General features: G+C 43.6%; 1 protein-coding gene across 1 annotated transcript in view; it reads right to left on the reverse strand.

The window, feature by feature from the left end:
• The window catches only part of HELB (DNA helicase B), a gene marked incomplete in the record, with an annotated part of 74,343 nt that overhangs the window by 11,392 nt on the left and 37,683 nt on the right, over positions 1-25,268 (reverse strand). Inside the window, 4 exon segments of the mRNA XM_073620107.1 lie at positions 4,590-4,674; positions 10,123-10,244; positions 10,342-10,483; positions 11,906-12,104. Coding sequence (XP_073476208.1) covers positions 4,590-4,674; positions 10,123-10,244; positions 10,342-10,483; positions 11,906-12,104 — 548 coding nt within the window.

Below are 25,268 nucleotides of genomic sequence, written 5' to 3' on the forward strand. Positions count from 1 at the left end.
ATCCATGTTCTAAACTAAACAGGCCACCACTGAGTTCTGGTAAAAATATGTGCAATGCTCAGATTGCAAAATGGTGATTTCATCCACACATGATTCATAGAACGTGTGGACATGTTTATGGTGTAATCACACACTGGGGGTTCCCACAATTAGCTGCAAGTAGGCAGCCACATTGAAAGCAGTGGGAGGCTGCCAACTCTTGCAGCCAAATCACTCCCACTTGCATGCAATAGCTCATCAAGTGATCAAATGCGAGCGACTGGCCCTGGACACAGACCTTAGGGGTGCACCCTCAGCTCCAAACCAGACTCCTAAGATTTTGATTACCCACTTCAATACTGGGCACTTTCCCTCTTGTCCTGCCCAGGCCAATTTTCAGCTTTCAGTGCTATCGCACTTTGAATGACAATTGCGCGATCATGCAACACTGTACACATATGAAATTGTTATTTTTTTTTTTGAGACAGATAAAGCTTTCTTTTGGTGGCATTTAATCACTATTTTGCTAATACAAATTATTTCTTTTTTCTTAGTTTCTGTTATATGCAGTCATTTTTTTTCCTCACTGATATGCAGTGATAAGGCTGCACTGATGATCAGTGTAAACAATGTGCTGACAGAATTGCCGGTTATTTGCTCTCCTTTCCTCACACAGACGCAGTGTGTGAGGAAAGGACTGCCAATAACCGGAAAGTCTGTTTACATGTGATCAGCTGTGCTTGGACACAGCTGATCACATGGTAAAGAGCTGCTGTGATTCTTTACCCCGATCCGAAGGACCCAGCGGACACAGATCGCGTCCAATGCACTCCCCAGGGGGCATGGTCCTGGGAGGACGCCTTCCCAGAACTGGACGACCACGCTGTAGCCATCTTTCATCTATAGCATGATATTGAAGTGGTTAAGTCTGCTTTGATGCTGAAAAAGATGGACATAGAGGAAGGAGCCACTTTCTGAAGAGCATGGCCCCTGACTTCCAGCAGTTGACTGTTTAAATAAAGCCTTCTAAATTTCCATAACGCAACTTACTAGGTCTTCCTGCAATGCAGATAGATCATGGCTGGTGAGATTGGACAGTAGGGTGCTGTACATAGTTTCCCAAAAACATTACAGCATCTTGCCTCTACTCCTCTAAAAATCCTTCTGTCATGATGCAAGCAGTGGGCTGTCACTTGGAAGGAGTTATGCAATATCATAATACCTTGAGGGGTGGATGTCAGTCTGGAAGAGTGGGTGTTTCTAGGTAGACTGAATTTGCATGTAGACCGCCCTGGGAGCCACAATGATTAGAAGAACTTAAATCAAACGGGTGGGCCAGTCACAGGCTGGTATGATTTCACTGCATACTAAGCATTTTCAGTACAAAAGAGCCTGTACAACAAGGAGGTTTGCTTTGTCCTTAGGCAGTCATCCAATAAGGAATTACTCAGTCTTGAGCTGGCCATAGACTGTTTGAAATCTGGTTGGTTCTGCAGAAAATGAATTTTTATCAATGTGTGGCCATTTTGAACGGACAAGTTGGAATACTTTAGCCAATCAGCGATTCCAGCTGCTGACTGTGCATTCTGACAGTGCCAAGTCCCGCTGTCAGAATGTCCCAGTTGGGATGGGATTTCTCCATCCACCTTGTTTAAGTGAATGGAAAATCTGTTTGGTATTTTTTTCCCCCATTCAGCCCGCTGAAAAAACTGCCTACCAATGGCTAGCATTACTCACTTACGTGTGTTATTTTCACCCTAAGTCATTGAGCTCTGTAAACAAAAAGGAGAAAACCTGTTGGCTAAACTAAAAAAGCAAAATAGGAGTGTGCATTCTTTACCAGTTATAGGACATTTGGAGTACTACACATGCCAAAGGAAAAAAAAAAAAAAAACTTTTGGTATGTGTAGCATGACCTGCTCCTCCCCTGCAGGTCTTTGTCTGTATTTACAGGAAATTCCCTGCTGTCATTTTACTGAAATATTTTTGTTCCATTAAGACAACAATATTTGTCCCTCCTGTGACAATTTTATTACTTGTTGATCCTGCCAGTGGATCTAATATTTTTAAATTCATTTAGCGAAAGTGACAACACTGTTCATTCTGCAATGATGTCACCCAGCTGTGGTGTCAACCTGTAGACAGTGTAGCAGGGGCGTATCATGAAATGAGTGGACCTGTGTGCAAGATAAAAAGTGGGCCCTAGGCATTGCAAAAAAAATGTGGCACACCGCTGCTAAATGTGGGCATAGCTTAAATTGTGCTACATGTTGGGCGTAGCGTTAACGGGTGTGGTTTAATAGAGTCTAAGATGACTTACATAGTGCAGAATGCAGTAATGTAAATAGGGAATGTACAGTGCAGAGTGTACGGCGGTGGGTATTAATGTGCAGAAAAGGAGTATGGAGTGTATGGAGGTGGGTAGTATGTGCAGGAGAGGAGGGCATAGTGTATGTAGGTAGGTATAATGTGCAGGTGAGGAGTGTGGAATGTACAACGGTGGGTAGTACGTGCAGGATGGTGTCAGTAGGGCAGTGAACGGTGTCAATAATTTTTTCTTTCTTTAATTATTTATTACTTTTTTTTTTACAATTACATTTTTTAGTATTTTTTTTTTTCATTTTTTCAAAATGCTTTTTGGGGTCCAGTGCATGGTTTCAGTAGGGCAGTGCACGGTGTTAGTAGAGCAATGGACAGTGTCAGAATTGTTTTTTATTTTTACTGTTTTTTACAATTTATTTTTGTATTTTTACAATGATTGGGGGTGGGAGTAGTGAACAGTGTCAGTAGGGCAGTGGACGATGTCAGTAGTTTTTCATTTTTATTAATTTTATCTATTTTTATTTACAATTTTTTAAATATTTTTTTCACAGTGCTTCTGGGGTATGTGGCAGTGGACAGTGTCAGTAGGGCAGTGAATGGTGTTAGTAGTTTATTTTTTTACAATTACTTTTTTTTGGGGGGGGGGGGGGGGGGTTTGGGGCAGTGGACAGTGTTGGCAGGGCAGGGGGTAGTGGTGTTAGTAGTTTATTTTATATTTTTTTTACAATTTTATTTTTTTAAGATCTATTGCAGTTTTTTTTTTTTTTTTTTTATCAGCCCTGTTGGTGGGCTTTGGTGAGATTTCAGGGGTCTAAACAGACCCCTGACATCTCCCCCTTGAGACAGAGAAAGGGGCTGAGGACAGATTCCCCAGTCCTTTTCTCAGCAGCCTCAGCACTGAAAATGAATGGACAGAAGACAGAGGCTCCCCGTTCATTCATAAACTGAAGAAGAGTAAACACAGGTTACTCTGCTCAGTTATTAGGGGGACACAAGAGTGATCGGTAGCGATCGCTCAATGTGACCAATTCAGAAAAGGAAAGGGCCGTTACCGGTCACACATCCCCCCGACAGCAGCCGGTGGGAAACGAGAGGAGGGAAGCCGGCTGTGGGAGGCGAAGGAGGACAGGGAGCTGGAGGAGCACACGGGACGGAGGAGGAGGAGGATACAGAGGGGGGCTGGAGGAGCACACATGGGACGGAGGAGGATACAGAGGGGGGCTGGAGGAGCACACATGGGGCAGAGGAGGAGGACACAGGGGGGGGGGGGGGACAGAAAATGAGGACACAGGGAACAGCTGGGGAGGATTGGTGCAGCGGGAGGGACAGCTGTGAGCAACGATCTCCCTGCATGGCTTTTCAGCTGACAGCCGCGGGAGGGAGAGGAGGAGAAGTGGCTGTCAGCTGAAAAGCCATGCAGGGAGATGGGTGCCTGCAGCTGTCCCTCCCCCCCTCCCACACCGATCATCCCTGGCTGTGAACCAGGGGACCATCCATGTGTCCAGGGTGTGTCACAGTAGCCCCCCCCCCTCAGGGGCCCATGTTCAGTGAACACCCTGCACCCATGGATTATACACCACTGCAGTGTAGCCTTAGATCACCATGAAGTTTTAGATGGATTTTAAGTAAGAGAGAAACAAATTAAAGGCCAGCTAATTACAGCAATAGTATACATATATATTTTTTTTAAAAGATGGTTGTAAACTCTTACATATACCCAGGTAACTTACTAGTTTTGGGTGATACACAAAGATGGAAGAAATCCTCCTATGTAAAGTTGTACTTATTTATCTGCAGCCATGCTTCTGTAGATCGTTCTAATAACACACAGATCAAAGGATTTTTTTCTGAGCTCCAGCAGCAGGGAGCGGGGATCGGACATCTAACACACTGCAGAACATAGAGCACAGAGTTCCCCCGATATCTGGCAACTAATTGAAAGAAAGGGACACACCCCCTTTTTCACAGGCTTGTGGAAAACTACACAGAGCTAAGGCTGTGGGTCACCTACTGTGTGCTGGAGAGGGGCAGGAAAACTTGGTCAGAATATAAAGAGAGAGAAAAACATGTGAAATGAATAAAGGAATTCAAAATGGAAGTACTTTTGATAAAAAGGTATTAACCCCATACAGTTACCAGAACTCAAATATGTTTTCCTATAGTGGTCATTATTATTTACATAAGAAAAAATATTTTCCAAAATTGTATTTTTGAATCCTGACCATAAGAAAGAACAGAATAAAATTCTGTATAAAAGAAAATCACTACACATTCAATTAATAACTTACCTCCTAAATGCAATGAACTGAGAGTGTTTATCATCCTGTAGTCCTGGGCTGTCCTCAATCAATGCTTTTATAGCAGTAATTAAATCTGTGATTGACAAAGCAAATTGAATTTAACAGCAGACAGGGTATTAAATATCTGAATAAAATGCATACTGGTTCACGTCATAAAAATCAATCAGAGCAAGAAAGAAAAAAAAGCACATAATGACCAACTGACTTATCAACTGCCAGAGAAAGCAAAGCCTCTAAAATGTAATTGTGTTGAATACATTTATTTAAAATATCTTGCCCAAGAGCCACAAGTAATTTCATGCCTTCAGTCATTTTTTTCAACCTTCAATCTATTAAATCGTCTGCCCTTGTTGTTTTAACTTTGGATAGTAAAACATTTTTTTTCTGCCAGTAAATACCTCATCATGGGCGGCACAGTGGTGTAGTGGGTAGAACTCTCGCCAAGCGGTAATAAGGGTCGCTGGTTCGAATCCCAACCACAACACTACCTGCCTGGCGTTTGCATGTTCTCCCTGTGCCTGCGTGGGTTTCCTCCTGCACTCCAAAGACATGGTGGTAGGTTAATTGGCTTCTGTCTAAATTGGCCCTTGTATGTATGTTTGTGAGTTAGGGACCTTAGATTCTAAGCTCCTTGAGGGTAGGGATTGATGTGAATGTACATGTAAAGTGCTGTGTAAATTGACGGTGCTATACAAGTACCTTAAATAATAATATACAGCCCACTTCCTGTTTCTTGTCTGGTCATTAGCCTAGGCTTATGACATCACGCACAGCTCTCTCTCTCTCAATAAGTGTGAAGGGTTAAGCACAAGCTGACGGCAGTAGTAGCCATCACCTTGTACCCATTTTCCTCAGCCGAGTCCAAACTGTAAAGTGATCTGATAGCTGAATAGCGACCAATCACTTTCACAGTGCAGGGGGTACGGTTCAGCCACGGCCCACGTGTGGTTCCCGGACCCTCCCACCCTTACTTGAAGGCTGGAACCACATCAGAGGGCTTCAAGATAACGGGTGGAAGGAGATCTCCGCTGCCAGGAAAGAAAAGCGACAATGATTTAGTCACTTCCAGTTTCAAAGGGGTCATTCATTGGCTGGTACAGCCAGGGAAGCATGTAACCAAGCAGATCTCTGCTTGGTAAGATGCCTGGGAGACATTGGGGTCTATTAGACCACCAAAGTCTCCATAAAGAGTACCTGTCACCTGTCCAATGCTAGCACACGGGGGTTTATTAAGCCCTTTTGATAGCAATAAAGTTAAAAAAAAAAAAAATCATTAAAATATCATAACCCCCACTGCCCTGCACACACCTGCAAATCTAAATGTAGCACAGGGTACGCACATGTATGTAAACCATGATTGCACCACCTATATGAGGTATCACCGCGAACGTCAGAGTGAAACAACTCTAGCACCAGAGCTCCCAGTTAACTCTCAACTGATGAGCTGTAAAGGATTTTAACTCTTTCACTGCCAGAGCTGTTTTTTGCATTATTTTTTTTTTTGCTTACATGTTTAAAAATTCATTTTAGGCCTGAAGATCACATAAAACCCTCAGAACATTATATATTTTCTGTAAACAGACACCTCAGAGAATAAAATAATCATAGTTCCAATTTTTTTTTGTTTCACATGATATTACCGCACAGGTCAAGGAAATGAAAAATGTCAGTAAAAAAAAAAAAAAAGCACACTAAAGTTAATTGCAGGGCATACAAACATAATAGAATTTCCCAATTTGTTGGTAAAATATAAAAAGGATGAAGTTGAACCGAGTAAATAGATACCAACATGTAAAACCTTGAATTTAAATGCACCTGTGAAATGGCAACAAACTTCAGTACCCTATATTTTCCACAGGCCACACTTTAAAAGCCCCCTATAGGTCATCAGTTTAGCCTTATGGAGGAGCCACCTAGAAATATTGCTATTACTCTGGCGTGCGCAGCAATATGCAATGTGTATCGCAATCAACATTTTCATGCATAGGCACCCCGGTTGCATTTGTTTACGTTTGTACGTGCGTATATGTGTGGGGGGTGGGGCTCAAAACATTTTGAGGGGAAGAGGGGGATTATGTGCTTTTGTGTAACTTTCTTTTTTCTTTTTTTTACTTAAAGTGGATGTAAACCCTCACATATACCCAGTGAAGTGAATAGCCTGAGTTAATACATAGGGATGAAACAAATCTCCCTACGCAAGTTTTACATGTATATCTGCTGTCTTCAGCTGTATATATTCTTTAGAAAGTTCAGATCCTGTTAGGAGATGTTCTCTTCCTGTTCAGCACTAGAGGTCGACCGATATATCGGCCGATATTTGGTGTTTTTTACTTAATCGGCATCGGCCGATTGTGCTGATAAAAAAAGCCGATATAGCTTCAGCACGACTTGCAAAATACTTCTGTAATAGAAGTCAGTGCAAGTTGCCTGTGTGAAGCGACTTCTCCCCTCTCTGGGCAGCCTGCCAAATCTGATAAAAAGAACCTGAAGGATACAATGTTTACACTTATGAATGAACTGAGCTCTGTGTGTAGAAGTTCTCAGTTTAACCATTTAAAGACTAAATCTTTTCTGACACTTGTTGCTTACAAGTAAAAATCCTGTATTTTCTGCTAGAAAATCACTTAGAACCCCCAAACATTATATATATATTTTTAGAAGAGACCCTAGGGAATAGAATAGCAGTTGTTGCAATATTTTATGTCACACGGTATTTGCGCAGCGGTCTTTCAAATGCAATTTAAAAAAAAAAAAATACACTAATAAATTAAAAAAAAAAAACTAAGCAGTAAATTTAGCCCATTTTTTTTCATCCAGAAGTTTTAATTACCTGTTTTTGTGTATTTAATATTTAAGAGAGGTTTTTTTTATATATTTTTTTTTATCTAAATTCTACATACAAGTGAACTGATTGGAGGTTTGTTTTGTTTAATAAATGTTTAAATGTAAAAAATTTTCCGTATCACTGAAGGTTGCTTTCACACTGGAGCGGGCATGCGTTGACGGTAAAACGCTGCTAGTTTTAGCGGCTCTTTACCATCATTTTAGCAGCGCTATTCGGCTGCTAGCAGGGCGCTTACAACCCAGCTAGTGGCCGAGGAAGGAGTTAAATGCACCCCTGAAGCGCCACTGCCGAAACGCTTTGCAGGCTCTTCGGCAGCGGTGCGCATTCATTTCAATGGGCAGGAGTGGTGGAGGAGTGGTATACACCGCTCCAAAGATGCTGCTTGCAGGACTTTTTTTTTTAACATCCTGCCAGCGCATCGCCTCAGTGTGAAAGCACTCGGGATATCACACTGAGACTGCAGGGGAGCCGTTTTACAGGCACTTTACAGGTGCTATTTTTAGCCCAAAAGCACCTGAAAAATGCCCCATTGTGAAAGGGGTCTAACTGTTAGATTTTATGAGATGAAGGTAAAGAAAAAAAAAAAAAAATCGGCCTAATATATCGGCCCAAAAAAATCGGCATCACATATCGGCCATCGGCCACCGCGATTTGTAAATATCGGCATCGGCCAGAGAAAAACCCATATCGGTCGACCTCTATTCAGCACTGCAGTGAAGTCTGGGTATACATCCAAGACAGCTGATTGGAGGAAAGGCACACAACCCCTCTTCACATAGGTAGAGACTTTCAGAGCTGTTGGTTGAATAGTTCAGCTTTCTGCTAATCTATTTATAGCATCCTCCTCAACACAAAACTCTGGCTGGTTTTATCTCAATTGACTGAGAACTTGTCAGACATTATCAGGCTGATAACAGAAGAATGGAGCAGGAGACAGCTACAGGACATAGTGCTTTGAAGAGAGATAAGAAAACACTGCAGATATATGTGCCCAGCTCAAATTTCGTGAATCGGGTTTACATCCACTTTAACTTTTTTTTTTCCCCCATCACATAGGAGACAAAAAGTCACGTATGTGACGATATTTTGGTGACAGGTTCTCTTTAAGGAGACATTTGGGATCTAAAAGACCCTGGATGTTCCCCCTGTGCTCCACAGAATGTAATGGAATGCAGATCGCATTGCATTTCATTCTTTCCTCGCCACGCTGGACAGGGACACTAACGGGAAACCAACAAGAAGGGGACAAGAGCAGATGTAAGTCTGCTCAGCTCCCTACCACCTACCCGGTGGCATCCGCTATGTTGGTCCTGGCAAGCAGATCCTGGGATACATGGGGGGAGGGGGGTTGGGCATGTTACCGAGGGTGTGTGGAAGCAATTAGCAGACCTCTTTCCTCTTCAGCAGCACTCCATGTTCTGGTGTACTGTATGACTAAGAAGCCTACAGTGCTTAAATCAGTCCGTTGGTTTTTGCAGATGGGAGCATGTGCAGCCATGACAAGGTAGTAGATAAGTTAGCCGAAATCCATCCAGGGCTGTTTTGCATGCATAGCTCGTACGATAACAGCCTGTCACTTCAGATACCCGGCCATAAGAAGTGGTTGAGTGCACAATCCACATTCTCTCTCTGTTTACAATGTGAACAGCCTTTTGATTTGTTATATAAAACTTGACATTTATTGTAGCGGGGTGACAGCGGGTTGATATGCTGTCAGTATCAGGATTGAAGCATTTATTATGCACTTTATTTCTATTATTATAATGTAATATATAGTGAAATAATTCAACTCGCCATAATGCAGAACAATGAGAGCCCTGAGCTTGTTTTCCTGCAACTAGACTTGTCACTATAGAGCCTGCCACCAGATACAGCTTTGTCAGGATTTTCTCTGTGCAGTCAAACCGATCTGCATTTGTAGTTGCAGACTTTTCCCAGCACTACCGCCTCAGACAGCCAGACTTAAATTTTCAAGACCGGTAAACCTAGATCCTATGAGATTCTAATACCACATTCTAATGCTGCAACACTGCGGCCTGGTTTCTTTCAGCAATACTATTTCTTGTTAGTTCTATTAGGTTTGATTGTTTAATATGCGAGTCAAGCAGGGCATTGCATGAAGATGCAAATTCCCCCATACTCTTTCTCCCAGCTCTTGGACTTCTACTTTAAAAGAGAAGAAGAAAAGTATGGCTTTATAAAAAAAAAAAAAAAGCCCTGGTAATAATACTTGCGGTCTCCGGTGCCTGTAGAGAGCTGTGTCAAAACACAGACATCTTCCAATGCGGTTGGCCCGGGCTCCCCCCGCAGCCCAGTGTCTAACAGGCCGTGGACTGGTCCACGGCCCGGGGGTTGGGGACCCCTGCTCTAAAGGATACCTTCTGTTGACATTGTAGGGTGTTATAAATGCTACATTCTCCACGAAGCTGCCAGATATGTTAAAAAAAAAAAAAAATCATTATTCTCAACATGGGAAGGTAGCTTCAAAATGTATTTTAATATTGCCTGGCGATAAGCATTGAGGTCCTAAATGTTTAATTGTTTAGGATTTAGAATCACTTCAAGAAGTTCAGCTCCACTGTGAGTAGCATTTCTTGAGAACAGTAGCTTCCATAAGTGGTCCCTTGCTTACAAAATCCAATTAGTGACAGTCCCCATTCCTAACACACTGCTTACCAGATTCATCAGCCAAAGAAACCAGAATGCATTTCTTCTCTTCACTAGGCATCTCAGCAGGTTTTTTATTTCCATCAAAATGTAGAACAGCATCAAAGTCCAAACATTGCTGATTAGAGATGCTTGAGAAAAATACATGATTAATATTCTGCAGAATAGGCATCAGCTCAATGCACAACATACATTTATAAAAACACGCATTCTCCTTTGGCCTCTTACTGTGTTGCATTTTCCACAATGAGCTGCGACTCTGCTCTGTGATTGGTCTTGAGCTCAATTGCCCAGTTCATGCCTTTAAAAGTAGCAAATATATCGGCCAACAAGTTTCCTGGCTCTATACTGGGCAACTGACGGACATCACCTACAATAAAAAGGAAAGAAAAATTATGTGTGCAATTACACATCTGTTCATGAATGTTTTCTTTCTTTTTTTTACTTCATAAATGCATGCATAAAGATTTAAAGTGAGTTAGATTATGATTAGCAGAGTATATTAAACAGTAACAATCCAAATAGCTTTGCTTAATTTCTAACACACTTAGCCCCCTAAGGCAGCCGAGGATGATTCCACCATGGGTAGAAGAAAAAGAAAATTACTTGATTACCTAATCAACACAGTCGGGGGGGGTAGGAAGTGAGTTTGGGGTCGAGGAACGTGACTTGCCTGCACAGAGTCTTGACCTGAACCCGATAGAACACCAGTAGAGACTGAGCCAGGCATCCAACATCAGTGCCTGACCTCACAAATGCACTTCTAGAAGAATGGTCAAACATTACCATAGACACACTCCTAAACCTTGTGGTGGACAACCTTCCCAGAGGAGTTGAAGCTGTCATAGCTGCAGAAGGGTGGGCCAATATATACATGTACACACACACACGTGATATAAATACACGATATTCTAGGTTAGTAGGGTGCCCGCTGAGGCGTACAGCGCACTCCTCCTGTGCCTGCTGTGTCCATTGGACACAGCAGATCACTGTTACAAGTATCTGGTAACCGGGTATCATATGATCGCTATGATTGGCCATAGCGATCACATGATAACAATGTAAACAACCTGTCATGAATGGCTTTTCAGCTTGCGGTTATCGGTGATTGGCCCAAAGCAATCACATGGTACCTGGCTACCTGCAACATGTGATTAGCTTAGCCAATCACAATTATAGCAAGCTGTTCATGTTTATACATACTATCACCAGTCAGTAAACCTGATCCCTGCCATACCAGTCATATGATGATGCTGTACTGCACTGGTGACAGTATATTAAAAAAACGTGAGGGGTAAAGAAGAAAAGAAAAAACAAAAAACACATTTTTTTTATTGAAATTCTTCATTTTCCAAACATTTTTGACAAAAAATTACAACTTCAAAAAACTCACCATGCCTTTTACTAAATACCTCAGACTGTACTTTCCAAAAAGGGGTCATTTGGGGGCCTCAAGAAATTAGATAGGTCATCTTTTTTTTTTTAACCAAAGATATGTGCAGAAGACATTTTGGCTAAAATTTTGGAAGAAATTTAATTTTATTGGATATGTTTTATAACAAAAGTATAAAATAAGTTATTTTTCAAATTGTGTCTTTTTTCATTTATATAATAACAAAAACCAGTGGTGATCAAATACCACCAAAATCCATGAATGAAGAAATTATAAAAGAAAACAATGTTCATTCCCTTTAACATAGACTGAGATGGTCAAAAAAAGATTTGCTTGCAATTTACTATTTTTTCTTCTTTTTCTAAGAAAAGTAAATTCTCAAAAAGTGTTCACACCTACCAAGAATCACCAACTTTTCCAGCCTGGCATGGGTACATAGCAATTTCAAAACAGCGCTGAATATTCTAATAGAAACCAGACTGCCCTCATCAACCACCAGTACTTCTACTTTGCAGAATTTCCATGGACTTTTATGCTCCTCACCACTCTCTTCTTTTTTCCGCTGCTGCTTTTTCCAAGCTGAATAGCTGCATGTAATCTAAAAAAGAAAGGCGAGAGATTCAGCACGAAAAAAAAAAAAAAACATAAAGAAACACAAACACACACACACGTGTTTTTCTTGGGGAAAAATAGACAAAAATGCCTCTGTACTTGCGTGTGCCGCTTAAACGTTCTAGTCTCTTCCTTTCCTGTTCCATTCTTGACCCAAATGGAAGCACCACACTTTGCTGCCCTCCTAAGACTGGGGTATTCTGGACAAACTGCAATAAACAGAGGGCGCACCAGCCCAGGGCATAACTCTTTGGTACCTTTCATTAGTAAAAGCAGAGTGCAATCCGAGGAAAAGGGCATATCCTTCGAAACGCATCCGCCTTCCAGACTTGTGCAGCTCCTCCTTGTGATGTGATGATACGATATGCAGGAGTTCTAACATTCTGTTCCTGGATTTGTTTTGAGGCGTTTGTACATACGTTGGCTTGTGTATATATTATGTACTCTAATTTTATTAATAAAATGTTCCAAAGGATAATGCATTAGGCCAGCGCACCCTCCGTTTATTGTTAAAAGGAGTTTGTCTTTCCATTCGTTTTATACACTTGCAATGTGCCTTTGAACATGCTAGAAAATGAAATGTGACTCGTATGTCATAGACCTCTCCGCTTCTGAGAGTGTCCATCTGTGTTGGCCCAGGACCTCCACCTCATATGTAACTGCTGGGGAAGAAGTGGGTAATGCTATAGAGCAGTGATGGTGAACCTTTGTACCCCTGATGTTTTGGAACTACATTTCCCATGATGCTCACCTACACTGTAGCATGCATGACCATCATGGGAAATGTAGTTTCAAAACATCTGGGGTGTCAAGGTTCACCATCAATGCTATACAGTGTCACTTGGCTGAGTCTGCTGGGGCTGCTGACATCACATCCAAAAAGTTGGTATCCAGAAACAGATCTACAAAATGGAGGATTCTACATGTAAATAACATGCAAAAAAAACATATTAACCACATGCCGACCGGGCCATAGCCGAAAGACGGCCACAGCGCGGTCGGGTTATCCTGGGTGGACGTCCTCCCAGAATACTGCTCTCGCACGCCCCCTGGGGCGCGCACCCGAGAACTTCCGTGACCGCCGGGTCCAGACCGGTGAACGGTGAACGGCCGCTAATCGCGGCCGTTTACCATGTGATCACTCCGTCAAATGACGGAGCGATCACATGTAAACAAACCGGCGTCATGTCATGACGCCGGTTCCTCCCTCCCCTCTGTGTACCGATCGGTACAGAGGGGGAGGAGCGGGGGAGGGATCGGATGGTAGCAGCGTTGTGGGCTGCATCTGTAGTGCCCACAACGCTGCTCTGTGACAAATACAGTCACATCCAGCCATCCATCCCTCCATGCTCAGCCATCCCTCCATAATATAATACCCTGCAATGCTCTGCAATACCCCACAATACTCTGCCATACCCCACAATACCCTGCCATACCCCACAATACCCTGCCATACCCCACAATACCCTGCCATACCCCACAATACCCTGCCATACCCCACAATACCCCGCCATACCCCACAATACCCCGCAATACCCCGCAATACTCGGCCATACCCCGCAATACCCCACAATACTCTGCCATACCCCACAATACCCTGCCATACCCCACAATACCCCGCCATACCCCACAATACCCCGCCATACCCCACAATACCCCGCCATACCCGGCCATACCCCACAATACTCTGCCATACCCCACAATACTCTGCCATACCCCACAATACTCTGCCATACCCCACAATACTCTGCCATACCCCACAATACTCTGCCATACCCCACAATACTCTGCCATACCCCACAATACTCTGCCATACCCCACAATACTCTGCCATACCCCACAATACCCTGCCATACCCCACAATACCCCGCCATACCCCACAATACCCCGCCATACCCGGCCATACCCCGCAATACTCGGCCATACCCCGCAATACCCCACAATACTCTGCCATACCCCACAATACTCTGCCATACCCCACAATACTCTGCCATACCCCACAATACTCTGCCATACCCCACAATACTCTGCCATACCCCACAATACCCCACAATACCCCACAATACCCCGCAATACTCGGCCATACCCCGCAATACCCCACAATACTCGGCCATACCCCGCAATACCCCACAATACCCTGCCATACCCCACAATACCCTGCCATACCCCACAATACCCCGCCATACCCCACAATACCCCGCCATACCCCGCAATACCCCGCAATACCCGGCCATACCCCGCAATACTCTGCCATACCCCACAATACTCTGCCATACCCCACAATACTCTGCCATACCCCACAATACTCTGCCATACCCCACAATACTCTGCCATACCCCACAATACTCTGCCATACCCCACAATACTCTGCCATACCCCACAATACTCTGCCATACCCCACAATACTCTGCCATACCCCACAATACCCTGCCATACCCCACAATACCCCGCCATACCCCACAATACCCCGCCATACCCGGCCATACCCCGCAATACTCGGCCATACCCCGCAATACCCCACAATACTCTGCCATACCCCACAATACTCTGCCATACCCCACAATACTCTGCCATACCCCACAATACTCTGCCATACCCCACAATACTCTGCCATACCCCACAATACCCCGCCATACCCCACAATACCCCGCCATACCCCACAATACCCCGCAATACTCGGCCATACCCCGCAATACCCCACAATACTCTGCCATACCCCACAATACTCTGCCATACCCCGCAATACCCCACAATACTCTGCCATACCCCGCAATACCCCACAATACTCTGCCATACCCCGCAATACCCCACAATACTCTGCCATACCCCGCAATACCCCACAATACTCTGCCATACCTCACAATACCCTGCCATATCCCACAATACCCCGCAATACCCCACAATACTCTGCCATACCCCGCAATACCCCGCAATACCCCACAATACTCTGCAATACTCTGCAATACCCCGCAATACCCCACAATACTCTGCAATACCCCGCAATACTCTGCAACACCCCGCAACACCCCGCAATACTCTGTACTACTCTGCAACACCCTGCAACACCCCGCAATACCCTGCAATACCCAGTCATACTCTGCAATACCCAGCCATACCCAGTCATACTCTGCGATACCCTGCCATGAGCAGCCATACCCAGCCATGCGCAGCCATACCCAGCCATGCGCAGCCATACCCAGCCATGCGCAGCCATACTCTGCCATGCGCAGCCATACCCTGCCATGCGCAGCCATACCCTGCCATGCGCAGCCATACCCTGCCATGCGCAGCCATACCCTGCCATGCGCAGCCATACCATGCCATGCGCAGCCATACCCTGCCATGCGCAGCCATACCCTGCCATGCGCAGCCATACCCTGCCATGCGCAGCCATACCCTGCCATGCTCAGTCATGCTCGGCCATATTCAGCTGTACCCGGCCTCTGTATGTGGCCAGGCTGTGGAAGTCTCACACATGTGGTATCGCCGTACTCAGGAGGAGTAGGAGAATCTATTTTGGGGTGTCATTTTTGGTATGTACATGCTATGTGTTAGAAATATTGTATAAATGGACAACTTTGTGTTAAAAAAAAGTGTGTTTTAACCACTTCCCGCCCGCCGGCCATCATACGACGTTCTTGACTTTGTGCGGGGATATCTGAATGATGGGTGCAGCTACAGGCATCATTCAGATATCAACTTTTTCAGCCGGCGATTCCCTACACCATAGGAATGATCATAGCGGCTGTTCCACTGCTTGATCGTTCTTATGGGAGGTGAGAGGGGACCTCCCGCCGCCCTCCGGTGCTTCTACCGTCTCACCGCTACGATCGAAGCCAGGATCGTTTTTTGTTTTTTTTTTTATTTCAGGCTTCCCAGCCTAGAGGTGAGATGTGGGGTCTTATTGACCCCATATCTCACTGTAAAGAGGACCTGTCATGCTACATTCCTATTACAAGGGATGTTTACATTCCTTGTAATAGGAATAAAAGTGATCAAAAAAATTTTTTTTTTGGAAAAAAGTGTCAAACTAAAATAAATAAAGTAAAATGAACAATAAAAAAAAAAAAAAAAAAATTTTAAAGTGCCCCTGTCTGTGTGCTCGCATGCAGAAGCGAATGCACACGTAAGTCCCGCCCACATATGAAAACAGTGTTCAAACCACACGTGAGGTATCGGTGCGAACGTTAGAGCGAGAGAAATAATTTTGGCCCTAGACCTCCTCTGTAACTCAAAACATGTAACCAGTAAAAAATTTTAAAACGTCGCCTATGGGGATTTTTAAGTAGCGAAGTTTGAAGCGGTGGAGCTTGGTGTAAGTGGAGCTGGATTAAGTGGGAGTTAAAAACAAGAGTTTAAAACAGGAGGTTATAACAGGGGTCATAGTACCTGTGTAGTGTGAGTATCTGAGTGTTGTCTGAGTAGTGTGTGTGGATCGTTAGTACTTGTGTATTGTGTACCTGTGTATTGTCTTGAGTATTAGTGCCAGGAAGCTAGTTGTTAGGTAATTTGGACAGGGTAAAATCCCCAAATCCTCACTAAATATAATAGGTACGATGCCCGGCGGGTGTGGAGAGGCGACTCTTTGTACATCTTGCCGCATGTATGCGTTCCTTGATCATCCGATCGAGGGCGAATACTGCTGTGCAAAATGTAAGCACATTGTTTCCCTGGAAGCCCAGGTTCTGAATCTGGGGAAGCAACTGTCAGCACTGAGAAGTCCCTCCATACTAAAGGTGAGCCAGGAATGTACACGGCAGGTGCCGGCAGGGGCCAGCACAGAGGCGGGTGGAGACAAAGAGGTGCAGGCACTAGCAAAGAGTAGATGGGTGACAGTCAGGAGGGGTAGAGGGGGAAGTGCCAGGGAGGCCGATCCAGGACTGGAGCATCCCAATAAGTACGCTCCATTGAGTGGCATTGGTGTTACCAGTCAGGGACCAGCACTGCTGGAGATGAGGGACTCTCCTAGCTGCCAGGGGAAGAACTCCTCCAGTGAGAGTGGGGGGGCAGCAAAGGGAAAGGAAAGACAGATTCTGGTGGTAGGGGACTCAATTCTTAGAAGGACAGAGAGGGCAATCTGTAACCAAGACCTGAAGCGCCGAACAGTATGTTGTCTACCGGGCGATCGGGTTCGGCACATCACGGATCTTGTGGACAGATTACTGGGAGGGGCTGGGGAAGACCCGGCTGTCATGGTGCACGTTGGCACCAATGACAAAGTCAGAGGCAGATGGAGTGTCCTAAAGAACGATTTTAGGGACTTAGGAGCTAAATTGAGGAAAAGGACCTCCAAGGTAGTGTTCTCAGGAATACTACCGGTACATCGAGCCACACCAGAGAGGCAGAGGGAGATTAGGGAAGTAAATAAGTGGCTGAAGAGCTGGTGTAGTAAGGAGTGGTTTGGGTTCCTGGAGGACTGGGCCGACTTCTCAGTCGGTAACCGGTACTATAGAAGGGACGGACTGCACCTAAATGAGGAGGGTGCAGATCTGCTGGGAATGAAGATGGCCAAAAAGTTAGAGGGGTTTTTAAACTAGGCGATGGGGGGGAGGGTCCAGAGACAGTGATAGCCAGCGCGGAAGATATTCCAGAGGGTAGTATTGGGGGCATTAGTGGTAGGTTAACCAAAGCACAAAAACACAAGGTGAGTATAGTAGCAAGTCCAAGTTGCAATCTTGAAACACCCAATACGAGGACAATATGCGACCGGTCTAAACTATGTGGCATGTTCACCAATGCCAGGAGCCTGGCGGACAAGGTGGGTGAACTAGAGATACTGTTGTACAAGGAGGATTTGGATTTTGTGGGAATTTCAGAGACCTGGTTCAACAGCTCTCATGATTGGCTGGCAAACATTCAAGGGTATACCCTATACCGCAAGGATAGAGAGGGTAAAAAAGGGGGAGGGGTATGCCTATATATCAAGAATAATGTACAAGTGAATGTGAGAGATGACATCACTGAGGGGGCTAGGGAGGAGGTGGAATCTTTATGGGTAGAGCTCCAAAGGGATGAAGCTAAGGGGAAAATAATACTGGGAGTATGCTATAGGCCCCCTAACCTGAGGGAGGAAGTGGAGACGGATCTCCTATCACAAATTGGATTAGCAGCAAGGATGGGAAGTGTTATCATAGTGGGGGATTTTAATTATCCAGACATAGACTGGGCGGAGGGAACCGCGCATTCATTTAAGGCTCGCCAGTTCCTTAATGTCTTGCAGGACAATTTTATGGGTCAGATGGTAGACGCACCAACTAGAAATAAAACATTACTAGATCTACTGATTACCAACAATACAGACCTGATAACAGATGTGGAAATACGGGGCAATTTAGGTAACAGCGATCACAGGTCAATTAGTTTCAGTATAAATCACACAAATAGGAGACATGAAGGGAACACAAAGACACTGAATTTCAAAAGAGCCAACTTCCCTAAACTACAAACCTTGCTAAAAGGCATAAATTGGGATAAAATATTAGGAACAAAGAATACGGAGGAGAGATGGGTTTGCTTTAAGAGCATATTAAATAAGGGCATTAGCCAATGTATCCCATTGGGTAATAAATTTAAAAGAGCGAACAAACATCCTGGATGGCTTAACTCCAATTTAAAAATGCATATAAAAGCAAAGGAGAAGGCCTTCAAAAAATACAAGGTTGAGGGATCATCCAAAGCATTCAGAATTTATAAAGAATGCAATAAGAAATGTAAGGGTGCAATTAGGATGGCTAAGATAGAACATGAAAGACACATAGCGGAGGAAGAGCAAAAAAAATCCCAAGAAATTCTTTAAGTATGTAAACAGTAAAAAAAGGGAGGACAGACCATATTGGCCCCATAAAGAATGAGGAAGGACATCTGGTTACAAAGGATGGGGAGATGGCAGAGGTATTGAATTTATTCTTCTCCTCAGTCTTCACGAGTGAATCGGGGGGCTTCAGTAACCAAAACTGCAGTGTTTATCCTCATGACACAACACAGGAAGCACCTACATGGTTAACAGAGGACGGAATTAAAATTAGACTTGAGAAACTTAATATTAATAAATCACCGGGACCAGATGGCTTGCATCCGAGGGTACTTAGGGAACTCAGTCAGGTGATTGCCAGACCGTTGTTCCTAATTTTTACAGACAGTCTATTGACTGGAATGGTACCAGCTGATTGGAGAAAAGCCAATGTAGCACCAATATTTAAAAAGGGCCCAAAAAACATCCCTGGGAATTACAGACCAGTTAGCCTAACATCAATAGTATGTAAACTCTTGGAGGGGATGATAAGGGACTATATACAAGATTTTAGTAATAAGAATGATATCATTAGCAGTAATCAGCATGGATTCATGAAGAATCGTTCTTGCCAAACCAATCTATTAACCTTCTATGAGGAGGTGAGTTGCCATCTAGATAAAGGAAGGCCCGTAGACGTGGTGTATCTGGATTTTGCAAAAGCATTTGACACAGTTCCCCATAAACGTTTACTGTACAAAATAAGGTGCGTTGGCATGGACCATAGGGTGAGTACATGGATTGAAAACTGGCTACAAGGGCGTGTTCAGAGGGTGGTGATAAATGGGGAGTACTCAGAATGGTCAGGGGTGGGTAGTGGGGTCCCCCAGGGGTCTGTGCTGGGACCAATCCTATTTAATTTGTTCATAAACGACCTGGAGGATGGGATAAACAGTTCCATCTCTGTATTTGCAGACGATACTAAGCTAAGCAGGGCAATAACTTCTCCGCAGGATGTGGAAATCTTGCAAAAAGACCTGAACAAATTAATGGGGTGGGCGACTACATGGCAAATGAGGTTCAATGTAGAAAAATGTAAAATAATGCATTTGGGTGGCAAAAATATGAATGCAATCTATACACTGGGGGGAGAACCTCTGGGGGAATCTAGGATGGAAAAGGACTTGGGGGTCCTAGTGGATGATAGGCTCAGCAATGGCATGCAATGCCAAGCTGCTGCTAATAAAGCAAACAGAATATTGGCATGCATTAAAAGGGGGATCAACTGCAGAGATAAAACGATAATTCTCCCGCTCTACAAGACTCTGGTCCGGCCGCACCTGGAGTATGCTGTCCAGTTCTGGGCACCAGTCCTCAGGAGGGACGTACTGGAAATGGAGCGAGTACAAAGAAGGGCAACAAAGCTAATAAAGGGTCTGGAGGATCTTAGTTATGAGGAAAGGTTGCGAGCACTGAACTTATTCTCTCTGGAGAAGAGACGCTTGAGAGGGGATATGATTTCAATTTACAAATACTGTACTGGTGACCCCACAATAGGGATAAAACTTTTTCGCAGAAGAGAGTTTAATAAGACTCGTGGCCACTCATTACAATTAGAAGAAAAGAGGTTTAACCTTAAACTACGTAGAGGGTTCTTTACTGTAAGAGCGGCAAGGATGTGGAATTCCCTTCCACAGGCGGTGGTCTCAGCGGGGAGCATTGATAGCTTCAAGAAACTATTAGATAATCACCTGAATGACCGCAATATACAGGGATATGTAATGTAATACTGACACATAATCACACACATAGGTTGGACTTGATGGACTTGTGTCTTTTTTCAACCTCACCTACTATGTAAGTTTGGCGCCATTCCACGAGCGTGTGCGATTTTGAAGGGTGACATGTTAGGTATCTATTTACTCGGCGTAACTTCATCTTTCACATTATGCAAAAACATTGGGCCAACTTTACTGTTTTTGTTTTTTTTTCCCAAAAAAAAGCGTTCAAAAAATCGCTGTGCAAATACCGTGCAAGATAAAAAGTTGCAACAACCGCCATTGTATTCTCTAGGGTCTTTGCAAAAAAAAATATATAATGTTTTGGGGTTCTATGTAATTTTCTAGCAAATAAATTATTATTTTTTACATGTAGGAGAGAAATACAAGAATTGGCCTGGGTGCTCCAGAACGCCTGGAGGTGCTCCATGCATGCTGGGCCTCTGTATGTGGCCACGCTGTGTAAAAGTCTCACACATGTGGTATCGCCATACTCTGGAGTAATAGCAGAATGTGTTTTAAGTTGTAATTTGTGGTATGCATATGCAGTGTGTGAGAAATAACCTGCTAATATGACATTTTTGTGGAAAAAAAAAAAAAAAGAAAAAAAAAATCTTGATTTTGCAAAGAATCGTGGGAAAAAATGACAACTTCAAAAAACTCACCATGCCTCTTACCAAATACCTTGGAATGTCTTCTTTCCAAAAAGGGGTCATTTGGGGGGTATTTGTACTTTTCTGGCATGTTAGGGTCTCAAGAATATAGATAGTCCGTCAGTAATTCAGGTGTGATCAATTTTCAGATATTGGCACCATAGCTTTTGGACTCTATAACTTTCACAAAGACCAAATAATTTACACCAATTTGTACTTATTTTTACCAAAGATATGTAGCAGTATAAATTGTGGCCAAAATTTATGAAGAAAAATTACTAAATTTGCTAAATGTTATAACAGAAACAAAGAAAATGTTATTTTTTTACCGAATTTTCAGTCTTTTTTCTTTTATAGCGCCAAAAAGAAAGCTCTATTTGTGTGAAAAAAAGGACAAAAATTTCATATGGGTACAGTGTTGCATGACTGAGTAATTGTCATTCAAAATGTGAGAGCACCGAAAGCTGAAAATTGGTCTGGTTAGGAAGGGGGTTTAAGTGCCCAGTTGTCAAGTGGTTAAATGCACGTATAATCTTATGTTGAAATGAATAGTCTGACATGAGAGCAGATTCTTTCCCTTAAACAGGGAAACTGTTCATTGGTTTACAAGTCTATGTCACCATAGAACAGGAAAGTGACACAGCGCTCAGAAGATGGAACCACAGTACATGTCAGGGACACAGGTATCTGACACACTCAGAAGTGTTTAAATGCTAAAAATGTTGAAAAAATAAAATAAAAAGGATGCAGCTCTTCAAAAAAGCGAACATAGTGGACACATGCTGCCAAAGAAATGATTGCAACTCTTCTTATGCAGAGAACTGCTTTTGTGCCTTTTTGTTTTTGTTTGTTTTTTTGCAATGACAGCGTCACTTTAAGTGTCTACCTAAAAGTGATATTTTAGTAACAGATGGGCTTACTCAAATCCATCCACGCACTTCCTATATTTCTTGAGGGGTTCAAGATTTCCCCCATTATGTTTTCTCTCTCAATATATTCATCGGAGTCTTAGGTATCCCTTCCCAACTTGGTCAGTTGACCAAACCCTTTGTCGTATTCTCCACGATACCAAATAAATTCCAACAGAAAGTCAGGGATCTGCACATCACGAGCACAAGCATGAATTGAATTTCCCCTCAAATAAAGAAATAAGTAAATAAATTAAAAAAAATAAATAAATAGTGGTTGGATTGCCCCATCAGCATATAGTCTTGAAAATAGCCACTAAAACTAAGGCTCCATGTACACTAAGCTATTAAAAAAAAAAGCCAGAAAAAAATAAATAATGAAAAGCACTCATAAATAAACAAATAATTTTTGTGCCAGCTTTTAGCAGCAGTTAGGTGCTTTCAGCTTTTTTTTTTTTTTTTAGCTCCTAGGAGCTAAAGCTTCAAAAATGCTTCTACACTAAAATAGTGTGTATGGACACATAGGATTACACTACTTGCTTCTAGAAGCAGAAAAAAAAAAAAACCAAGTTAGACTTAACGGTAACTTGTTTTCCAGAAGTCTTTCAGGACAGCACCTGAGAGATAGGGACTCCTCCCACCGGGCCATAGGAAACACCTTCTTCCTCCAGAACTTTAAAGTGAGGCACCTCCCTACTATACCTCAGTTGTAGAAGAGAACCTCCGTCCCCGGCTGGAACACATAAAACACATACGTTAGTCACAGTGTAGTATATCAAACACAATAGGGCGGGATGTTGCTGTCCTGAAAGACTTCTTAAAAACAAGTTACCGGTAAGTCTAACTTGGTTTTTTCCCAAGGCGTCTTTTAGGACAGCACCTGAGAGGATAACAGAGACTTACCAACTTAGAGCGGGACAACAGCTTGCAGGACCTTTCTGCCAAATGCCTGATCACTGGCAGATGTGGAGGTTCAGTCTATAATGTTTTACGATTGTGTGAAAATTTGACCACGTTGCCTCCTTGCAAATCTGTTCAGGGGTGACACCAGCTCTCTCTGCCCAAGTGGCCACCAGTGCTCTGGTTGAGTGTGCACAAACTCCTGCTGGTGGAGACAAACCTGCATGCAAATAATCTTCTGAAATGGATAATTTCAGCCACCTCGCTAAAGAAACTTTAGAATCCTGGCAACCTTTCCTGTTGCCCGAAAAAAGTATAGTGAAACTGAATGTGTTAAGAGCTTTGCCCTTTCCAAGTAACACAACAAAGTCCTCCTGACATCCAACATGTGGAAAGAAATCTTCTCTCCTGCTGGGTTGGCGCAGAAGGTTGGAAGTACAAATGTCATGGGCACGATTCTGTACTAAAGCTACTTTCGGTAAGAATTTTGGGTCTGTCCTTAGAATAACTATCTGGAAAAATAGACAAATAAGGTTCTTTAATTGAAAGAGCGTTTAGCTCACTGATCCTACGTGCAGAGAAAATGCCAATCAGAAACACGGTCTTAAAAGTGAGATATCTGAGAGACGCTTCTTCCAAAGGTTCAAAAAGGACTCTTTGTTAGAGAATGCAGGACTATCGACAGATCCCATTTAGGGAAAGCCCTAAGTGGTGCTGGTCTAGATCTCGTAAGAGCTTTAAAGAATCTGATTACCAGCGGATTCGAGGCCACAGATCTTTCTAAGAATACTGCTAGCGCAGCAACCTGCACTTTCAGGGTACTAACCGCTAGCCCCTTGTCTGCTCCTCTTTGTAAAAATTTCAGAACAGAGACAAGGCTCGCTGGGTCCTGGGCAGAAGAACTACACCACGTATTATAAACCTTCCAGACCTTAGAATAAATGTCCCTTGTCACTATTTTCCTACTTGACATCAGAGTTGCAATCAACCGGTTGGAAAAACCCTTGCTTCTTAGGAGCTGCTCTTCAGATACCACGCAGTGAGGGCCACACTGGCCACCTCTGGATGATTTACCGGGCCTTGTAACAGTAGATTATGCCTGAGGTGCAGATGTAAATAAGGTTTGACCCCCATTCTCAGAACGGTTGAAAACCAGGCCTTTTTGACGAAAAAGGCGTGATTAGGATGATCGGTACCATTTCCTTCTTAAATTTCCTTTTCATTAAACAGAATTAACTGGAATTGGAGGGGGGGGGGGCGCAGCAAAGATGGAATTTCCATGGATACGCCCGCCAGAGCATCTGTCCCTAGTGAGCCGTCCTGATTGCTCAGGAAAAAGAATTGAGGAACCTGAGCATTCTCTTTTGAGTCAAACAGGTCCACCTCCGGATGCCCCCATTTTTCGGCAATCATAGTGAAAAGCTCTGGGTTCAGTGACCATTGTGCTTCTTGAATGGGGTTCCTGCTCAGGAAATTTGCCACTCTGTTCAGGGTCCCTTTTAAGTAGACTGCTGATAGAGACAGCAAGTGTCCTACTGCCCTCCAAAGAATTTCCATGGCTAGTACCCTGGAGTACCCCGCTCCTTGTACCCACCTGCCTGTTTATATAAGCCACCGCCGTGGCATTGTCTGTTAGTATCTGAATATGCTGAGAGTGAAGATCCTGAGCAAATGCTTTTAGAGATAAGGCGATCGCCTTGAGCTCTCTCCAGTTTGAGGACCTTGTTGCCTCTTTCTTGGTCCAGCTTCCTTGAGTAAAACTCCTTCCTAGGTGAGCCCCCAACAAGCCCAGACTAAACCCTTCGATAGGATATCCTGTCTCTTCCACCACCATAGTGACCTTTTCACCTGAGATGGAATTTTTACCTTTGTTTCTAAGGATTCCAATTTGTGACCCCATGATCTCAGAAGAAAGGCCTGTAGGCACCTGAAGTGTAGCCTTGCCCACTGAAAGGCCAGCATTGATGAAGTCAGAACACCAAAAGCTGAAATAACCTTATCTTATCTTACAGTCAACTGCTGGTTGGTCTGCAGTACCGACACCGTATCATGAATCCTGTCCTTCTCTATAGGGAAGATAGATCTTTTGATCCAGATAATTGATTCCGAATCTCCCGAGATGGGTCTAGGGAAGATTTTTGAAGATTTAAAATCCATCCCAGAGACTTCAAGTGGCTGCGT

Source organism: Aquarana catesbeiana, linkage group LG03, assembly GCF_042186555.1.
Source record: "Aquarana catesbeiana isolate 2022-GZ linkage group LG03, ASM4218655v1, whole genome shotgun sequence".
Classification (NCBI taxonomy): Eukaryota; Metazoa; Chordata; class Amphibia; order Anura; family Ranidae; genus Aquarana; species Aquarana catesbeiana.